Here is a 19277-nt window from a genome sequence, read left to right on the forward strand (position 1 = left end):
TTCTCGTCGAACAGGTAGAGGTTATATGTATGATATTTTATCAGTGGTGTATGTATGAAAGCTCGTGGCTGTGATAAAATAAACAGCAAAATAATGCCGCCGTCATCCCATACAAATTGGACTAAACCCCTTTTGAAGAATAGACAGACAATGCAAATGCAAGCGAAACGAACGACATGCACAGCACAGAATCAAAATTCAAACGGTAGTGGTACGGAACACAATGGTATTCCGCTCGATAGAAGAATCAAAGTCGTTCTAGTAGGTGATGGTGCTGTTGGAAAGACCAGCCTTGTTGTATCTTATTCGACGAATGATTTCTCCGGAGAATACGTGCCCACTGCTTTCGATAATTATAATGGTTAGTATAATATTTAATACTAGTGATAAGTCCAATTTCGAATAGTAATAAATTTAATTTCAAGTAATAACAATGGTGAATTTTATTTGATAGTGTTTTATTAATGGAATTAGGAGTAATTGTTGTGTATTCTCTTGCAATAAAATACGAATCAATGTAAATACAATTAAAATTTACTTCAATATCTTATTAATTTTGATTACTAATTTTATTTGGGTATTTTATTATGAAAATTATAAAATTAGTTATTTATGATTACAGTAAAATGTAGTATTTTGGTAGTATTCTTCCATTTAATCTGTTTAATTAAAATTGAAAATTATTTGTAATGGTATTTATTATCAACTTTATACTCACATTCTATTGTTGTGAATATTTTATTACATACATAAAGTGATTTATTATGAATGATCTCTTACTTTTTCCTGTTATCCATATAATCTTATCTAAAGTATTTATGTTGCAAAAGAGAACTTAGAAAGTATGATAATCCTATGAAATTTGCAAGATATGATAAATAAATGTTATCAAGTAACAAAACATAGTAAACCTATTTAAATTTTATATTTACAATTGTATATTGCTTTAAATTGAGTAGATATATTATTTTAAATTAAGCTGTAAAAATATACTTTGTATAATATAATTTCAATTTATTACAGTGGTTGTTAATGTTGATGGTCAACCAGTAAATATTCAGCTGTGTGATACAGCAGGACAAGATGACTTTGATCCTTTGCGATCATTATGTTATCCAGAAACAGATGTGTTCCTAGTCTGCTTCAATGTTGTATGCCCTTCTTCTTATCATAATGTAGCATCTCGTTGGATAAATGAAATACGAAAATATTGTCCAAATGCACCCATTATTTTGGTAATGAAACTGTTTACTTTGTAGTAGTTTCAAGAAAATGAAATGTCAACTTAGGTTAAAGCAATAATAATGATTTCAGGTAGGCACAAAGAGTGATTTAAGGCCAGATGTACATCGTACATTACAATTAGCAAGATATGGCCAAACGCCGATTACAACTACCCAAGGTCATCAATTGGCTCAAAGAGTAGGTGCTGTAAGTTACGTAGAGACATCAGCATTAACTCAACATGACCTTAAAGAGGCATTTGATCAAGCAATAGTTAGTGCTCTTAACACAAGACGAGGCGGTGCTAGTTTATTATATAAACGCAGGAAAGCTTTACCATTATGGCGCAGATGGTTATGTTGTTGGGAAAGGCCTTCAAGTGGTACATAAATATAATTATTAGACTCTCTAGAATGTCCTGTGATCAAGTACGGCTACTTTGTTATCGGAATTTTTTAAATCTTATTAATATTTCGATTAGTTCAAAAGTTTAAAAAATATTTGTGATGTTATGATTATTTTATCTATTACATTAACAAATACCTTTTTCAATATTTAAAAAATAATACAATAAATTTAGACTTTCAGTGAACTTAGCATCAATATCTGAAAATAAATAATTTTTTTCGATTTTTTAATTGAGTAGTATCTTACGCATACATTTTGTTCATTAACAAATTCTATAATGCATACTTTATAGAAGATGTAGATTATAATCTCTCTACTTTTTCTACAAACTTAGGGGATTGTATCAGAATGTTCTGATAGCTAGAACGTATGCCGTTAATAAAACCTGAAGCCAGATGTGGCATAATTTATTATAACATTAAACATATTTTTGTTACTAGTATGTAATTGGCTGCTTGCCGGTTGTGATTTTTCCTTTATCTATAAGATCATTAATTCTAAAACTTAAACATGCATCATTATCACATTATTATTAATATTACATCACATAAACAATATTTAATCTTGTATTTTTCCGCGTTGCGATATTTACATAAGATATAAATTTTGGTTAATAGATAAAAGTTTTCAAAATGTTAACCCTTTGCATGCTCATTTGTAATTGTTTATAACAATCAAAATATATGTTATTTATTAATTACTAAATATTAAATATGCTGAAAAGTATGATCTATCATCTGAAAGTAAAATGTAAATATTTATTTTTAATTAAAAAACAAGACTGCAAAGGGGGTTACATATACATTACATTAAAATTATATCGTTGTATTGTTACTACGCACATAAATCAAATCAGTTATTTAATAACACACATTTATGTAATACGCATAATATTTGTATGAATAATCTAATTATTTGCAAGTACTACTTTCATACACTGTTTGGAAATGAAATATGATTATGAAAACAATGGATTTTTATGGAGTATTAGAAGAAATTACTGTTGAAAATATTAGTAAGCGCTGTGATTATAAAACTTAAAATTTTTCAAACACTATCATTTTTGTACATAAAACGTAAAAAGATAAAAGACTGTTAATAAGTCTTAAATCTGCTTCCATGTGACATAATTTCAAAGGTGAAATTATATCCTAAATTATCTAAATTAAGCTTTCAATGAATTGATATCTAGTAAATACAATGTTATCTAGATCCTTTTAATGTCATGTTTCTTTTATTTCTTTTTCCACAGTGGAACTAGAATAATGATAAAGAGAGAAAGAATAAAGACTAGGAACTTTGAGTTAAAAGCAATAATTGTTGTGTAACGCGTTACGTTATTTTATCGGTTTACATAATTATGAATATTTCAAAGTAATTTTTACAATTAGTTCAACACAATACATAGAACAAATTGTTTTATAAATTTTTGCAACATATTTCCAAAGTTTTATGAAATATTTTAAAAATTCTCTGCAATGTTTTTTGTAACGCAGTTTTTACCTTTTTTAGTTTTAAACTCATTGATGTGTTAAAGGTTGAACAAATATTTTGCTCAAATCCATACTTTTTAAAATAATATAATGTAATTAAATATAAAAATTGAATTTTCAATTATATTATATTATATTTTAGACAAAAATAATTTATATATTTTGTAAATGCATATCACACTAGATGTACGTTTCAAACTGTAATTATAGTTCGACAAACTCTGTATGAGTTTAAAGTACACGAGATTGGTTGTTTTAATGGATTAGATTACATATCTTTTCATGATATTACTACTAGAACCAATGTTCCTGGACCTTTGATATTAACGTAATAAATTTAATATACGCTTTAAACAAAAGAAAAGTAATCAATGCGCACAATGAATGTCTATAGTTAAATATAATGATCATATTATCCTTTATATAATTTTTTTTTTATATTGAGAAGTATATATGATGTCTATATTTCAATAGACAATTTTTATGCATTTACAAAAGAGTAAATTGTAACAGATGTCAGTCACATTGAAGTGCATGAAGTAACTTGTGGTTACTATGTCTTAAAAATAATATTTGTGTATCATTCATTTTGGTTCTACCAAAATTTATTATCAAATACTTCCAAAATATGATTTTATTGTAATATCATACAAAATCCATGTTTGTATTGTAATACATTTTAAAAGAACAAAAATTTGAACTTAATGCTACTTATTAATATTATCCGAACAATATTATTATTTCTGATACACTAATACAATTTTGCAATAAACTCTTAATAATATTCATTGTAAGGTCATATACACCATAGATATTATACAGATATGGTATTTAAATGAAGCGCAGTATACATGTTATGCATAAGTAGGTAAAATATTTTAGACTGAAAAGGTGTTTCAATCTTGTAATAAATGGTATTAACAGGTGCTTATGTTATGTAATAAAGTAAACAATATTTTTGTAAACATTTTTCCATATCGCTCTGCTTTGTAACCACATCAAATTTGTGTTGATTATTTTCAATTGTATGGAGTATAGAAATTTGTATGCCAATAATAAATTATTCATGGAAAACTTTCCTATACTTTTGATACTTTACAATATTCTCGTTACTATTGTTACTAATTGTGACGTATAAAAGGGACAAATTTGAAATATAAACTCTTGCACAAACATGTGTTTTAATAAATTTTTAAAATAAGATGAAGTCAAGAATACGTAAACGGGAGTAATCGCGTTTGAGACTTATTTATTTTCGTAAAAAATTGTAATTAAAAGTAGTAAACATTTACAAGTTACCGCATATCGTGTTCATCTCTAAAAAGTTTGCGATCTTAAAAAACAAATATTTTTCGTTTCATTTTAATTTTCGAAGTCAAAGGTCATGCGTATACGTATTTTTAACTCAATAATGCAATGAAACAAAAAAGGTATACAATTATATGAAAAAAAACATTGATAACTTTGAAAATTCCAAAAAATATTGACTTGGAAAAAAAGATTGTTTTGCAATATATGTATACGTCTTTTAATACCATTTAAATTGTATATAAAATATCTTTTGTATAAATGAGTAGTATTTAGATGGAACAACCTAATACGATTCTCTTTATTTGTTCTGCAATGTATCGCTGTACTAGTTAATTTAATATACAACTCAGAAGCTACAAGTTAAATAGCTTTGATTTAAAGAAGATAGTTAAATAAAGGGATTGAAAGTAATTCTAAACCAAATTCGATAGGTGATTAATGATGGCTAGAACTGCCACTTTTGAATCATGAACAGTGTGGCCAGATCTGGCATAATTGAGTGCATCGAAATTGACAATAACGACGACGAACTTTCTTAGTGCCTAGCGATGTGGTGGGGAAAGCCGATATATCCTACCGTACGAGCCACATGTTAGCCAGGTCAGCACTTTATGCAATTTCAGGAAATCGATAAAGAACATGAACAGGAGCCTTTCTTTCTTGCTCTCGAACAGCTAAAGTCCGTCCTCGCGTCAATGGCAAACAATTTCGAATCTCGACTGCCTAGGCATTTTTACATATAAGCAAAGTCCATGATGAATGAAAAATTTACACGTAAATACACGTTTTAAGACCCCCTGATCATATTTTAACTATTGAAAAAAAAGAAATTATTTTTATTATTCCTATGAATGTGCAATTGTATGTTATTAATACGATTGAGCATAAACAGCTGATTAAATTTACACTCAATATGTGAAGAATAGACTTTGCCCATGTTCATGTTTAAAGGAACCAGAGTTCTTCGTTCTGATCGCTGTCTGCGAAAGATCTTTGCAAACCAGAATTCTCGACCACTGAATGGAACGAATAATTATTTTTCTTATTCAGTAACACAGAGTAACCGAGTTCAGTAAGAGATGTTCAATCTCAGAGTTGTTCGTAACACGAAAAATATGATTTTATATTTCTAGAGTTATATATTTCTTGTTACGGGCAACTCTGAGATTGAACATCTCTTACTGAACACAGTTACTCTGTGTTACTGAATAAGAAAAATAATTACTCGTTCCATTCAGCCTTCGTTGACAACTACTGACATGATATATATGTATTAAAGCTTTGTATAATGTAAATCTATAGTAATAAATGATATAATTTCAAAGAATTCTATGTGTGCTCATCATTTTTATCTTTCTTCTCTTCTCTGCATTATTCCTTTAGCTATAAGATACATGCCACCTCTTCGCAAGGCCGCCAGCATTTTGGAAATGTTCCGGGCACTTCGGAAATCCGGATGGTAAAACGACCGAGTTTGTCGAGGAATAGTTCGCTATTTTCAACGATAGATGGCGCTTATTTTTCGACCTCAAACCCTCTGGTGCTAAAACGCCCAAGTTTGTCATGGAATAGTTCGTTACCATCAACGCTAGATGGCGCCTACTTGCTGATCTCAAGCCCCCTGGTGCTAAAACGCCCAAGTTTGTCGTGGAATAGTTCGTATTGTGCACGCTAGATGGATTTCTCGACAAGCTTGGGCGTTTTAGCACCAGGGGGCTTGAGATCAGTAAATAGGCGCCATCTAGCGTTGAAGGTAACGATCTATTGCACGACAAACTTGGGCGTTTTAGCACCAGAGGGTTTGAGGTCGGTAAATAAACGCCATCTAGCGTTGGAAATAACGAACTATCTCACGACGTAGCTTGAGAGACTCTTGAAGGAGAGCAGTCAGTTTACTTTTATCGCCCTTCCGATACAGTACGAGCCCACGTACGCGTGGTCTGTCATCTGTGGTATAAACCAGTAATGCCAGACAGAGCGCCGGGTGGACCGTGGACACGTCTCGTAGGAGTTAATAGAGGCAGGCTCACATTTGTCTTCTCGCTCTTGAACAACTGAAATCCAACCTCATGTCAACGGCATACGATTCGGAATCTCGACTGCCCAGGTATTTTTACTTTCCTTTCGTAGAGTTCATTACTGAACTCTACAAATTACTCCTGGTTTCTATTTGCCTCTGATAACCTCTCATGACCAGTGCTGACAAAAGTACAGAACTCCCGACAACTTTTGACACCATACTGCGACTGTTACTGACTGCTCCTGATTACTGCTTGCCTCTGCTGGACTCTGCTGACCATCGCTTATATTTCTGACAACGTATAACGATTACTACTGACTTCTCCTAACCTCTGTTAGTCTTTGCTAATCTGTGTCAGCGTGTGCTTGTCTCTGCTGAATTTTCCTGGCCACTGCCGAACGCTACTGACCACTGCAGGTATTTCTGATATTGTGTAATGATTAATACTTGCTACTGCATGCCCCTACAATTCTCTGCTTGCCTCTGCAGGTTTCTGCTGGGCTTCGCATGTCTTTGCTCGTCTCTGTTGACCGCTACTGACCACCCCTGATGCTTCTGACAATGTATAATGCTTACTACATGCTACTGTTCGCTCCTGCTGATCTCTGCTTGCCGCTGCATGCCTTTGCTCGTCTTTGCTGACCGCTGCTGACCATCCCTGATACTTCTGACAACACTTAACGCTTACTATTTGCTACTATACGCCCCTGGTGATCTCTGCTTGCCATCGCTGGCCTTTGCTGACCACCGTATATATTTCTGGCAACGTACAACAATTACTACGACTCCTGCCTTCCTCTGTTGACCTCTGCCAGCGTCTCCTGACCTAAGCTGGCCTGTGCCAACATCTCCCGACGTCAGCTGAGCATGGCTGATCACTGCTGACCGTTGCTGACAACTTGTGACACGATATAATATAATATAATATGTTCATATGTATTAAAGTTTTGTATAATGTAAATCTATGGCAATAAATGATATAATTTCAAAGAATGCTATGTGTTCTCATCATTTCTATCTTTCCTTTCCTCTCGAAACCATTCCCTTACTTATAAGATACGTACCACCCCTTCCCATTTCATTTCCTCGCGATAACAAAGTCTAAAATGGACATAAAACATCTGCGTCTTACTTATGGTCGATTAGAGATACTTATTCATTCATTCAGTAAACGTCAGCTCCCGTACTAGCTGCCAGAGATAAAAATTTTCAAGTCTAAAATGGACCTGAAACCGTCAGCGCCATAGCTATGGTCGATAGGTAAACGCCAGCTCCGCGTACTAGCTGCCAGAGGCAAAAATTTTCAAAGTTCCCCGGAAAGATTTCAAATATTGCGCCGCTTGCCAGAGGCAAAAATTTTCAAAGTCCCGCGGAAAGATTTCGAATTTGCCGCCGCCTAGGCTTTCTCACAAGTGCTCGCTCGGGCCTTCGTTTCTATATATACACTCGTTAACCCAACTCTAAATGGGCCATTTCATGACATGCCTTCCTAGCAGCAACATCTCCAGCAGCAGCAGCGGAGCCGGCAGGAGCTGGTCCTCCCCTGAAGGGAGGGGTGGGGGTCCGGCCAGGTCTGGCTGTAGCGGTCTCCCACCCAGTGGGAGAGGGGGGGGGGTGTCGCTGCAAAATTTTCGGGATGTTCCTTCCCGAAAATTTTCTAAGTTCCACAGCCGGCAGGAAGACAACAACAATGGCGGATGGCGACTACCAGGAGCGCGGGAGAAGGGGCCAGCGACGATCTTCCAGAAAAATTTCTAAGTTCCACGGCTGGCAGGAGGACAACAAACACTTGGCGGAAAAATTTCAAAGTTCCACAGCTAGCACGAGACACTGGCGGTTGACGACGGCTGACAGGGGAGAGATTGAAAGCCGGGGCTGCCGGGGGGATGGTTCTTCCAGAGAAATGTCAAAGTGCCCGGGAAAGATTTCAGGGGGGGGCTCTTTAAAATTTTTGCCAAAAAATTCAGGCCGGAGCTGCTGCCTGAAACTTCCAAGAAATTTCAGGGATTCCGAGAAGTTTCAGGGTTTCCGAGAAGTTTCAGGGATTCCGAGAATTTTCAGGAATTCTTAGAAATGACGTCATTTCCAGGAATTCCCAGAAATTTTCTGGCGGCGGGAGATTTGAAATCTTTCCGAAGAATTTAGAAAATTTTTAAAGATACGGAGTGTCGATCGAGTCTTATAACTAAGGGAATGATTTGGAGAGGGAAAGAACGGTCAAAAATGATGAGAACAGATAGAAATCTTTTAAATTATATCATTTATTGACATAAATTTACATTATACAAAACTTTAATACATATAAACATATTATATTATATTATATCATGTCACAAGTTGCCTACAACGGTCAGCAGTGGTCAGCAATGGTCAGCTGACGTCGGAAGATGTTCGCAGAGGCCAGCTTAGGCCAGGAGATGCTGGCAGAGGTCAGCAGAGGCTGCCAGTAGCAAGTAATAATCGTTTTACGTTGTCAGAAGTAGCAGGAGTGGTCAGCAGCGGTCAGCAGAGGTCAGCGGAGGCTGGCAGAAGTTAGTAGTAATCGTTATATGTTGCCAGATATATACCCGTTGGTCAGTAATGGCCAGCAGAGGCTGAGAGAGGCTAACAGTAGCCAGTCGTAATCGGTATATGTTGTTAGAAGTGTGAGGAGTGGTCAGCAGCGGTCAGCAGAGGTTGGGAGAGACTAACAGTAACCAGTCGTAATCGTTATACGTTGTCAGAAGTAACAGGAGTGGTCAGTAGCGACCAGCAAAGTCCAGCGGAGGCAGGCAGAAGTCAGTAGTAATCGTTATACGTTGTCAGAAGTAACAGAAGTGGTCAGTAGCGGTCAGCAGAGTCCAGCGGAGGCAGGCAGAAGTCAGTAATAATCGTTATACGTTGTCAGAAATATAAGCGATGGTCAGCAGAGGCCAGCAGAGGCTGGGAGAGGCTAACAGTAGCCAGTCGTAATCGTTATACGTTGTCAGAAATTCCAGGAGTGGTCAGCAGCGGTCAGCAGAGGTTGGGAGAGACTAACAGTAACCAGTCGTAATCGTTATACGTTGTCAGAAATTCCAGGAGTGATCAGCAGCGGTCAGCAGACGCCAGTGGAGACCTGTTGTCGGGAGGTCGGATATTAGTTGTTCAAGAGCGAGAAGGGAAGTGTGAGCCTTTCTCTCTCGACTCCCACGAGACGGTCCGAACTTACTTTGGGCAGCTTCGGTGAATCGAGAGAGAGCGCATATGTCATTTTGTCTTTGTCGACCCTCCGAGGTCTTTCACTGGGTGCTGAATCTGGCATCTCTTATCAGATCTGGCCACACTGGTCACACGGTTGGCAATAATGTACCTACATATGTAATTGTCAAGACAATGTTAAGTTTCGTTTTGGTTAAAATTTTAATATTATGAATGTTTGTATTTTATACTTTGTATGTGTAAATGATAACGGAGAATTAATTTACTAATCACAATGGTCAATGACGATTACAAAGTTATCGTACAATGTCATCCAGAAATGATACTCACTTCTGAAACTCCAGTTACATGGCAAGGATTTTTAGCGGTTTCATGTCGATCTAATTCAGGACGAAATATCCGAGTAAAATTGAAACTAATTGTTCCGAATTATCCATTGTTACGTGATGCGAACATTAATTTTGGCAAAGAAATTACACGTATACGTAGTATAGAGTTTAGTCAAAAGGTAAAGGATTTAATACAAAACGCAACGAAAGTATCTTCATTTCTTAGACAATTACAATCACTTATGGTGAGTGGAACAATATTCTATACGTTTTTATCTTATCAATTATAATGGTATAGACAATAAATTATATATATTTATACGTATACTAAACGTTATCTTAGATTTAATGTTACAATTAATAATAAGAATAACCTTAAACAGAGTAATTTCATCAATAACGCTCATATTGAAGATGATTTGCATGAAGTAACAGACAATAAAGCAGTGGAATTATTGCAAGAATTAAAAGATGCACTTGAAACTTCACCAGTATGTATCAAAGTTTATTTTTGTATTTCTTAAAATGTCTTAAAATCTATCTTAAGAATCTTTTGGAAGTGTTAAATAATACAAGGATTATGATTATATTGTTAAAGGGAGTTAAATTACTATCTGATAATAATTTAAATACAATCCAATTATTTATGAATGGTGTATCTTTAAAATTACAAAGAACAAAGTATAGGGCATGTCCCTGGATAGTTATTCATTCAGATTTGCCTGAAATACCTGCCTTTGGACCCTTTGAAAAGAATTTATCAACCTTGATTATTGCAAGAAATAAATTCAAATTACAAGTGGAGATACTTGAAAATGCTTGGTCAAATTTGAGACAAATCGATGAGTAAGCATTTAGAATTATTTAATTTCAACAAATATTTCTTTTTAAATCTTTAATTTTAAAGGTATATCATTTTTCAATAATTAGAAAATGTTGGGTATTAGATCCACCAAAGCCAAAACCTTCTCATCTTTATCGACGAATTTATTTAACACCATCCTTGTCAATGTTCCTTCAAGTAAGCCCCTTGAATCCTATGGATTTGCCAGAAATTAAATTTATGGGTAGTGAAGTTGAAGTTGAATTACAGAGGAGTCTTGTATCTAAGAAGTTACATGTAAGTCAACAATTTGTGAAAATTTATAGTTTTATATTAAAATGAAGAAATATTACATATTGTGACATTTTTTCAGTATTGGAATCCAAAATGCAATATCATTGATAATTTAATGATGTTATTAAACATAGATACATTTCCCCAAAAAGAAGAAAAAGTATACATAGAAGATAAAAATGCTATTGTTGCAGATGAAGAATGTTGTATTTGTTTTTCTATGGAATTAGACAATAAAATTATACCTGATAAAATTTGCAGTAATGAAAAATGTAGAAGGCATTTTCATACATCTTGTCTATTAAATGTATGTTTACAAATTAATATGAAATTTTATGATCGAAGTACTTGAAAATTAACATAACATTTACGTTATAGTGGCTGCAAGCTGTTGCTGGTAATCATATTATGTTTGACCATATTCATGGTACTTGTCCAAATTGTCAGGAAAGTATATCGTGTTGCATAAACCCATGAATTTATTTACATTAAATTTATTCTAAATAAATTACATATTAAATATTAATCAATCTAACAATTCTTTCGTTAACTTATCATTCAAACACATGTATGTGTGTATAATTCATGGACCTGGAACACTGTTCAATAGACCTATTGAATTCGTAAGTACCACATATTAAGATTAATGTTGTATTGTTTATATTATCTTCAAGTAGTTTAGAGACTGACGCATTGTTTAATCGACCAAACTGTATATTTATACCATGAAGATTGTGAACATCGTCTGAAACATAATTCAATTTCAGATTCAAAGACATAGTATAATTTTTAAATATTTAGCGAAAATTATTATTAGTTCGTACGCTTGCTACTCTGGTTCGAGTATTTTCTTTCGGGTTCGGATCGAAATCTGAAACTTTCCATTGCCCGAAGTTTAAAATCAAATCCCGAAAATTGTGGGCTTTTCACGACGTAAATATTATATTACGTAATATGATAGCACCTTCGAATCCGAAAGATTAAATAGAAAATCTGAGACGAAAAATAAAAAAAAAGCATCATATTTACGACGTGAAAAAATCTAAAATTTTTCGAGTCCTGATCTAATCATATTAACGAATGAGTAGATAATACATTTAAAATTTGACTTAAGTAATACTTAGAGTATATAACTTACTGTGCAATTGTGATATATATAATGTACATTTGAAATTCCAATAATCTGATAAGATTTGTAGTTCTTTTTTTAAAGGTATCTGTAATATATTATGAAATCCCCAAATAAGATGAATCTTTGTTTCTTCAAGTTCATTATCTATAATTGATTTTGCTATAGGATAAACTGCTGTTATTCCAGACCCCATACTAAACATAATTATATTCTGAAAACTAGAAAGTATTATTAATATCTTTTAAGTAACTTTATATTATTTATTTACCTATAATTGTTTTTTTTTTATAATTTAATCTAATACTTGAAATATAGGTTTACATGTAAGCTATGATTAATGTATAGATCAATTAATATTCAACATTTTTATATATTTCAAACCTGTTACTTTTGTATTCAAAGTTCCCATATGGTCCTCTGACACGAATTTTATCACCTATTTTTATATTCCTTAAATATGTACTAAATTTTCCATTGTGGTAAAGCCTAATTAAAAATTGAATACTGTCCTCTGTCCAAAAAATTGGTGTGAATGGTTTGGTCTTATCTTGTAAATTTAACATAACATACTGTCCTGGATTAATTAATAAACTCGTATTATTTTTCGATTTGTTTTCTGTAAAGAATGAATAATTGTTATTAACAATACATATATCATATTATCATAAGTAATTCCAAGCAATACAATTTCATAAGTTAATGTTAAAAGTCTACCTTCATATTTTAAGAGAAGTTGAACGTAACATTCCGAAACTTCCTTTATATGAATGACAACAAAATTTTTATATGAAAATGAGCACAACAAATTTTTTCTATTTTGTACTTTTATATTTTGTTTCTTTCTTCTTTCGTATTCTTCTAGTAACTTTTCATGAACGTCAAAGATACACGGATCGCATGCATTATGACAGCAATCATCTTCTGACGGTGTTGTTGGCCTACTATTGTCGCCGTTGCTGGAACAAACAATATTCATATTGTATAAAACAATTCTATTGCATAAATATAACAAATAAGAATGTTTTCATTTTCATACCAATCCGCCATTATATTCGACAATATTTTTTAGTAACACTTTTAGAGTTCTTGGACAAAAACTCGGAAGTAACAATGGCATCAACGCCCATCACTAGATACAAACGAGAAACAAGTTGCCAATAATCTATTATATTATTATAACAAAAGGGCAGACAACAAAAATATTGATACCAACGATCCTAATGTTAGTTAGATTCATACGTGAATTATCATCAGCGGGAACAAATTGTAGCCATACGAAAAATACAGATAAATTATTCTGGTGATTAAAAAAATAAATAGTGCAATTACTCCTATAATAATAAGATCTGTGTAAGACTAGTTATTATTAGTCCATAACTCATAAGTCTTATCGTTTATAATTAGTTACCATTGTACAACTATAATTAAATATACGACGTGATTATGTATATACGATATTAAAGTTCCTATGAAATTATTGTATTATTCTTTTTTTTTATCATTGACAATATTAATATAGTTTTTGCCTTTTGCAATGTTTTACCACATTAAACGTAATTTCTTTTTGTATGGCACTGTTAAGACGTGTATTAGCTTCGCTAATTTAGCTATTGGTTTGAGGGCATTTTTAACTTTTCACTCTCTTATCTAACTATTGTGGGTCTAATCTAAATAGGTGTCAGTAAAGTTGTGTAATATGGTCAACGATAACAAGACTGGTATTAAATATTAATGAAAAGAAATCAGTTACCTAACATAACTGGTTAATCAAGTGCAAAAAAAAAATTACAAACCCGTCAAACATGAAGACAGACATTAATGATCCATGGTGTGGAATAGTTACATCTGGAATCAACGGTAGTAACTCTATCAACCACTTTGAAGATTCTTTTGTAGAATATCAATCTGAACATACAAAACTTGCCGATTCAGAGGAGTATTTAGCAAAACTTTGTAAGTGATATTTATCTTTAAATTTTATTAAAAAATACGTATAGGATAACAACATATGTTAACCTTCAGTTTCATATTTCATCATATGTCATAATAAGGAACACTTTTCGGAAATAATACTAACTCATTATTTCTACTCTATTTTATCTGAAATATATTCTGTTATTCAATAATTAAATAAATTCATCAACTTTTGGTAATAAAATTTTTCAATGTATCAATAAAATTATATAAAATTTTGTAAATATTATCCTTGTTGCATGTTTAATAAACAGATATTGTACAAACTTAAATATTTATATATTCTATGTAAGTATATCATAGATTCCAGACTTAGAAATCTTGAAAAAGGAACATCAAAGAAAGATCTTGTAACTTCTTTAGCAGAAGTAAAAGAAGATTATATTGCACGTTTAATAACTTCTGGTCATAGACTTGAAACAGAAGAGGAAACAGAATTAACTTCAAATCCTGTAATAAGACACATAGTACCACATTTACAGGTAACTATAGAAACAAATGATTTATCATTTATCTATTTTTAAAACACTCACATTAAATATATTTTATCTTATTTTAGGCATTAACTGCTAGCGAATTAGTTCATCTTTTAAAGGCAGATGTTCTTCAAGTAGTTACTGAAAGTGAACAAAACAAGGATATTATAGAAAAATCATTAACAAATAAGTAAATTTAAATTCATTGATCAAAGAAACAAAATAGTAGCTTATCTTTTAGAGCAAACATGTCGATCAAAGTATTATCAGGAAAGGTATTTCTGTTAATAACTGGTGCAAGTCGTGGAATTGGAAGACAAATTGCGATATCATTTGGTTCAATGCTGGAAGAAGGTTCTCATGTTGTCTTGCTAGCAACAAATTTAAATGCTTTGAAAGAAACTGCTAAAAATATTGCTACCAATGTATCTATTGATACTGTTAATGTAGATTTGAGCAAACCAACAAAGGATGAATTTCATAGTATGTATATAGTCAATTACAGAAATATTTTGGGCACCAATATAGTTTTGCTATTTATGCACTATAGTTGAAGTAAATAGATAACGAACAAAAAAAATGTATTTAATTATGTTAATGTTAGAACGGCAGACGGTCGGGAGATGCATGCAAACACCGACGCGCAAAATATCATGTGATTATATTTATTTTGTATTTTTGTATTTTATGTATGTATTTTTTTAGATATCATAATGCAATCTCTAAAGAGTAGGACTCCAAAACAATTTGATCGAATAGTTATAGTGCACAATGTTGGTTCAATAGGAAATATTTCGGATTATGCAAATGATTTGACTGACGTAGACAGTTGGCGTCGTTATTATGATTTAAATGTTTTTAGTCCCGCTATATTAAATGGAGTTATTATGAAAATATTTAACGAGGATACAAATACTGAAAAAACAATTATAAATATAACTTCATTAATGGCTATAGAGCCAAAGAAAGGAATATGTTGTTATTCTACTGGAAAGGCAGCACGGGAAATGTTTTTTAGGGTAACAATTTTACATTAATGTGTACTAATGTATATTTATCAGTAATTATTTCCATTCTGCAACATTTTGTTAATAAACAATATATTTATTTTATAGGTATTTGCTTTAGAAAATCCAGATGTCGATGTATTAAATTATTCACCAGGACCAGTTCAAACTGATATGTTTAATGAACTTTGTAACCTTGTTTGTGACAAGGAAACTAAAACACAATTCGAGAACTTGTTAACACAAAAATCTGTTTTGTCATGTGAACAAACGGTTAACCGTCTTTCAAGCCTTCTTAAAGATCATAAATATAAATCAGGCGATCATGTTGACTATTATGATGAATTATAAATTGTATGCAAATGTATTCATCAAAATTACTTAAAATACTTGTTGCCTAATGGAACAATATAAGTAAGAATATCCTAAGAAATTATTTTAGGAAATTGATTAAAGTTATTAAACAATATTTTATTTCATATTGTTATTACATTGTAAAAATAAAATTTTGTAAAATATGTATTATTAAATACTTGTATTAAAGTAGAAAGTACATAATTTATTTAGTATTGTATTTTTTAAATTGTAGTTTGTGCGATAGATATCTGTATAATCTTATGACAATAACTCACTATTTTGTGTCAATGGTGTGTACCTCAAACTGTTTTTATTTTGTATTCGTATGTTTAGTAATACGAATATTGCAATAATATAAATTCCTACAGATACCAGCCAGACTGGTAATGGATATAAAGGTGGCATAAAGTGTGAATAAATCATTCCATATAAAGAAGCTGCTATAAGTGGAGTTAATGTTTCGATAGATATTGTCAAAGAAAATACTTTACCTGTGAACATATATATATATATTATTAAATTACAAATTAAATAACTATAAAAGAGTCAGTTATATTGTGCAATACATATTACTATTATCCATATACAAGATACATAAGTACGTTTTACACCCTTATATGTTATTTAGTTTTCAATAGTTACATGAACATTTCTTTGCAGATCAGTTGTTTATTATTAAGTTAAATTGATATCAATCAACAACCGAAGTTGGCTGATGTCATTTATACTAAATTTTTTCAATATTTATTTCATATGTAATATGGAAAATGGTAATATTTATACAATTTAAAGTTATATAATTATGTTTACCGGTATCCTCTGGAGGCACTGACTTAGATAATATAGTACGCAACATAGGATTAGTAACACCACTAAATGCTCCAACAACTACAGATAAATACATGTGCCAAGATTTCCATGTAAAACTTTGAACTAAAGAACTACTTATACTCGACAATAATGACAGTATAGCTGCCGTTTTTTCGGAAAGTCCTAAAAAAATTTGTTATATTAAACCATTTTCATTGAGCCATCATAAATGTACTGTGTAATATTTTACAAATTTTAATCTATACCTGCATATACTGTTAAAATTCTGACACCAAATATTAATCCAAAAGTTTTGAGCAGTATATTAGTAGCTATATAAGTAGAATATTTATTTACATCCCACCCAAGTCTAGCACTTGCAAATAGATATCCAATAGTCATTTCTCCTTGCATGACTGTAATCAATAAAATAATGGTGGTTAAGCAGCACCAAACTATTTTGCGATTGAATCCATCTCGTTTTTTGGTACATGTACTAATAAGTTCTTTGACTAAGTTGAAATCAAACAAGCTACTTAAAGTTATCTGTAAACATTAAAAAACACTCATTAGATTTCATTTCTTAAAAAAATTGTTGAAATAAGATGAATATAAAATACATACTAAATTTCTATTGTGTATAGTATCAGGAACTAATAACCAAATATACAAGCCTGCTAAAGTACAACATAAACTGGTACAACCAAATACAACTGTATATCCATATGCTTCAAAAACAATAGGACCAATCAATATGCCAGTTATGATACCAACAAATATTAAAACATCCATCCAAGCTAATTGCCATGATCTATCTTGTTCGTTTGATATGTCAGAAATATAGCAGATAGTACCTAATAATACTATACAAAATCCTCCAAGACAAGCAACAGGTACATAAGCAATTAATAAAAACCATGGATTGATATCCCAAATAGTCATTAAGGATAAAATAAAATACATCAGTGATATACCTATGGCACAAAAATTGGTTAACAATGAATTAAGAACAAATAAATCAAGAAATATACAATACTAACTAATATATCCTGATATTATGATTGGTTTCCTTCCATGTTTATCACTCCATGGTCCCAGTAATAAAGATAAAAATGCAGGAAAAATACTTTCAAAACAAGTTTTTGTCATCAAAATTAAACTTACTTCAGGTTGAACTTGTAAGTCTATTTGTAATGCTTCTGCACAACTGCTATTTTCATGCAATAGCATACATTCTGTTTTATTTTTACCTAATGTTATTTTACAAACACGATATACTATTAAATCTGTTAAAATATTACCTAAAATAAGATCATTACAATAATTAATTTCGGTTCAACATTAGATAAATATATTAATACGTTGCTAGCCGTAAAATTATTATATTATTTTATTGTGTGAACAAAAATTTTTGAAACATTTTACAAGATTTATACAAGTTACATTGTTTCAATACTTAAATCGTATCTGTATAATATTTAAATAAAATACTCGATTATCTTATTATTAAAATTTAAACATACCATTCACAACATATTAATATGCATACTGTGCAAAATAAGTACATTATAATTACTTGATATCGCTTGAGCAAATATTAGCACCATCAGAGATGGCTGTACCAACACATAACGTCTCCATCCTGTAACTATGTGCTCCATTTTATTTTTTAAACAATTTTCTCCATAAATATTATCACAGTTCTATGTATAAAATAGTTATATTATATTTTTATAATAAATTTTGTCAGACATTCGAATGTAATAAAGTTCACTAATCTCGTGCGAATAATATTTACATTATTCGGGACTGCATCAACTGCATATTATATGCCACATCTGATCGAGCATCATTGTTTAATTCCTTTGTTCGCATCATTGTTATTTTACACTATATACGTATATGTTACGTCATGCATCACACACTTCTTGTTCGTGAAGCCACATTAAACGGATAAGAGCAGTTCAGAGAATCACCGCATTGTCATTTAAACAACTCTAGTTATTATAAACAAAACATGGTACCAATGCGCGGATTTTCGGTCGATGAAAGTTCATGACAAAAATCAACAATTTCAAAGAAATTAAACTCAAGAACAAAAATTAGATCAGACGAAAATTAAATAAGTCTTTACTGAACAAATCCTACTGAAGAAGTATAATACAATTTTGTTTTACAACGAGTGCATAATGACATGGATTCGAATATTAGTTCTCAGCTTTCATTTTCCCTCCAAAATTTAGTATGAACATGGTTATACAATTTAACTTAGCCATGTTCACATAATTACAAGATGGAAGATATTGTATGTATAAATCTTAAGAAGACCTAACTAATCGACTGATAAAATAGATATACTCTGACTTTAATTCTTCTTAAGATTTATATAAAACATTTCAAAAAGTTTTTACAAACATAAACTACCGGAGGAAGATTTCC

The 19277-nt window shown here is 31.6% G+C and overlaps 6 protein-coding genes across 14 annotated transcripts in view; 4 read left to right on the plus strand and 2 right to left on the minus strand.

Annotated features, from left to right (window-relative positions):
* The first annotated feature begins 54 nt into the window (after positions 1-54).
* On the plus strand, positions 55-5498 carry LOC143340482 (ras-related C3 botulinum toxin substrate 1). Its single transcript, XM_076762499.1, has 3 exons — positions 55-361; positions 1024-1235; positions 1315-5498. The coding sequence occupies exons 1-3, from the start codon at positions 55-57 to the stop codon at positions 1612-1614; spliced, it is 819 nt and encodes a 272-aa protein (XP_076618614.1). The 3' UTR covers positions 1615-5498.
* Positions 5499-9092: 3594 nt separating this feature from the next.
* On the plus strand, positions 9093-11608 carry Fancl (E3 ubiquitin-protein ligase Fancl). 3 transcript variants are annotated; one of them, XM_076762491.1, is made up of 7 exons: positions 9096-9315; positions 9426-10210; positions 10349-10456; positions 10564-10811; positions 10896-11085; positions 11162-11389; positions 11461-11608. In XM_076762491.1, exons 2-7 carry the CDS (start codon positions 9911-9913, stop codon positions 11557-11559), a joined length of 1173 nt encoding a protein of 390 aa, XP_076618606.1. In that variant the 5' UTR covers positions 9096-9315; positions 9426-9910; the 3' UTR covers positions 11560-11608. The 3 variants fall into 3 exon arrangements, with proteins under 3 accessions (XP_076618607.1, XP_076618606.1, XP_076618605.1); XM_076762492.1 differs by having other exon boundaries at positions 9093-10144; XM_076762490.1 differs by having other exon boundaries at positions 9096-10210.
* A 28-nt stretch (positions 11609-11636) lies between these two features.
* LOC143340481 (NADH-cytochrome b5 reductase-like) overlaps positions 11637-19277 on the minus strand; it is a 36550-nt gene continuing 28909 nt past the window's right edge. Inside the window, exons 1-6 of one of the 3 annotated variants that reach the window (XM_076762497.1) lie at positions 13428-13502; positions 13251-13343; positions 12929-13170; positions 12596-12830; positions 12221-12432; positions 11637-11827 (exon numbers count right to left, since the gene is read on the minus strand). In XM_076762497.1, coding sequence (XP_076618612.1) covers positions 11637-11827; positions 12221-12432; positions 12596-12830; positions 12929-13170; positions 13251-13261 — 891 coding nt within the window. In that variant the 5' untranslated portion in view covers positions 13262-13343; positions 13428-13502. Of the gene's footprint in view, positions 11828-12220; positions 12433-12595; positions 12831-12928; positions 13344-13427; positions 13503-13622; positions 13655-19277 lie in introns of those variants that run through there. The other 2 variants (XM_076762496.1, XM_076762495.1) reach the window with 2 other exon arrangements.
* LOC143340486 (uncharacterized) lies at positions 14017-14886 on the plus strand. The gene is made up of 3 exons (XM_076762504.1): positions 14017-14167; positions 14492-14670; positions 14748-14886. The coding sequence occupies exons 1-3, from the start codon at positions 14017-14019 to the stop codon at positions 14856-14858; spliced, it is 441 nt and encodes a 146-aa protein (XP_076618619.1). The 3' UTR covers positions 14859-14886.
* Positions 14913-16464, plus strand: Sptr (Sepiapterin reductase). 2 transcript variants are annotated; one of them, XR_013079449.1, is made up of 5 exons: positions 14913-15147; positions 15370-15683; positions 15780-16085; positions 16261-16318; positions 16397-16464. XR_013079449.1 is itself a non-coding variant. In XM_076762500.1 (3 exons), exons 1-3 carry the CDS (start codon positions 14913-14915, stop codon positions 16020-16022), a joined length of 792 nt encoding a protein of 263 aa, XP_076618615.1. In that variant the 3' UTR covers positions 16023-16233. The 2 variants fall into 2 exon arrangements, 1 of the variants encoding a protein (XP_076618615.1); XM_076762500.1 differs by lacking the exons at positions 16261-16318; positions 16397-16464 and having other exon boundaries at positions 15780-16233.
* LOC143340473 (putative peptidoglycan muropeptide transporter SLC46) lies at positions 16122-18852 on the minus strand. 4 transcript variants are annotated; one of them, XM_076762480.1, is made up of 7 exons: positions 18637-18850; positions 18415-18541; positions 17879-18139; positions 17463-17812; positions 17105-17384; positions 16839-17021; positions 16122-16519 (listed from the first exon to the last, which is right to left on the minus strand). In XM_076762480.1, the coding sequence occupies exons 2-7, from the start codon at positions 18497-18499 to the stop codon at positions 16287-16289; spliced, it is 1392 nt and encodes a 463-aa protein (XP_076618595.1). In that variant the 5' UTR covers positions 18500-18541; positions 18637-18850; the 3' UTR covers positions 16122-16286. The 4 variants fall into 4 exon arrangements, with proteins under 4 accessions (XP_076618595.1, XP_076618594.1, XP_076618596.1 ...); XM_076762479.1 differs by having other exon boundaries at positions 18415-18850; XM_076762481.1 differs by having other exon boundaries at positions 18362-18849.

This window comes from Colletes latitarsis, chromosome 3 (assembly GCF_051014445.1).
Source record: "Colletes latitarsis isolate SP2378_abdomen chromosome 3, iyColLati1, whole genome shotgun sequence".
NCBI lineage: Eukaryota > Metazoa > Arthropoda > Insecta > Hymenoptera > Colletidae > Colletes > Colletes latitarsis.

Coding starts and splice junctions, on each gene's coding strand:
- Sptr (XM_076762500.1), top strand. CDS start 14,913: ATGTCGATCAAAGTATTATCAGGAAAGGTATTTCTGTTAATAACTGGT. Junction 15,148..15,369: donor AACAAAGGATGAATTTCATA/GTATGTATATAG, acceptor GTATTTTTTTAG/ATATCATAATGCAATCTCTA. Junction 15,684..15,779: donor CACGGGAAATGTTTTTTAGG/GTAACAATTTTA, acceptor TTTATTTTATAG/GTATTTGCTTTAGAAAATCC.
- LOC143340486 (XM_076762504.1), top strand. CDS start 14,017: ATGAAGACAGACATTAATGATCCATGGTGTGGAATAGTTACATCTGGA. Junction 14,168..14,491: donor GGAGTATTTAGCAAAACTTT/GTAAGTGATATT, acceptor AGTATATCATAG/ATTCCAGACTTAGAAATCTT. Junction 14,671..14,747: donor ACATAGTACCACATTTACAG/GTAACTATAGAA, acceptor ATCTTATTTTAG/GCATTAACTGCTAGCGAATT.
- LOC143340482 (XM_076762499.1), top strand. CDS start 55: ATGAAAGCTCGTGGCTGTGATAAAATAAACAGCAAAATAATGCCGCCG. Junction 362..1,023: donor TGCTTTCGATAATTATAATG/GTTAGTATAATA, acceptor AATTTATTACAG/TGGTTGTTAATGTTGATGGT. Junction 1,236..1,314: donor CAAATGCACCCATTATTTTG/GTAATGAAACTG, acceptor TAATGATTTCAG/GTAGGCACAAAGAGTGATTT.
- Fancl (XM_076762490.1), top strand. CDS start 9,911: ATGGTCAATGACGATTACAAAGTTATCGTACAATGTCATCCAGAAATG. Junction 10,457..10,563: donor ATGCACTTGAAACTTCACCA/GTATGTATCAAA, acceptor ATATTGTTAAAG/GGAGTTAAATTACTATCTGA. Junction 11,086..11,161: donor TTGTATCTAAGAAGTTACAT/GTAAGTCAACAA, acceptor ACATTTTTTCAG/TATTGGAATCCAAAATGCAA.
- LOC143340473 (XM_076762480.1), bottom strand. CDS start 18,499: ATGGAGCACATAGTTACAGGATGGAGACGTTATGTGTTGGTACAGCCA. Junction 17,813..17,878: donor CATAATATCAGGATATATTA/GTTAGTATTGTA, acceptor TTTGTGCCATAG/GTATATCACTGATGTATTTT. Junction 17,022..17,104: donor AATTTTAACAGTATATGCAG/GTATAGATTAAA, acceptor AAATTTTTTTAG/GACTTTCCGAAAAAACGGCA.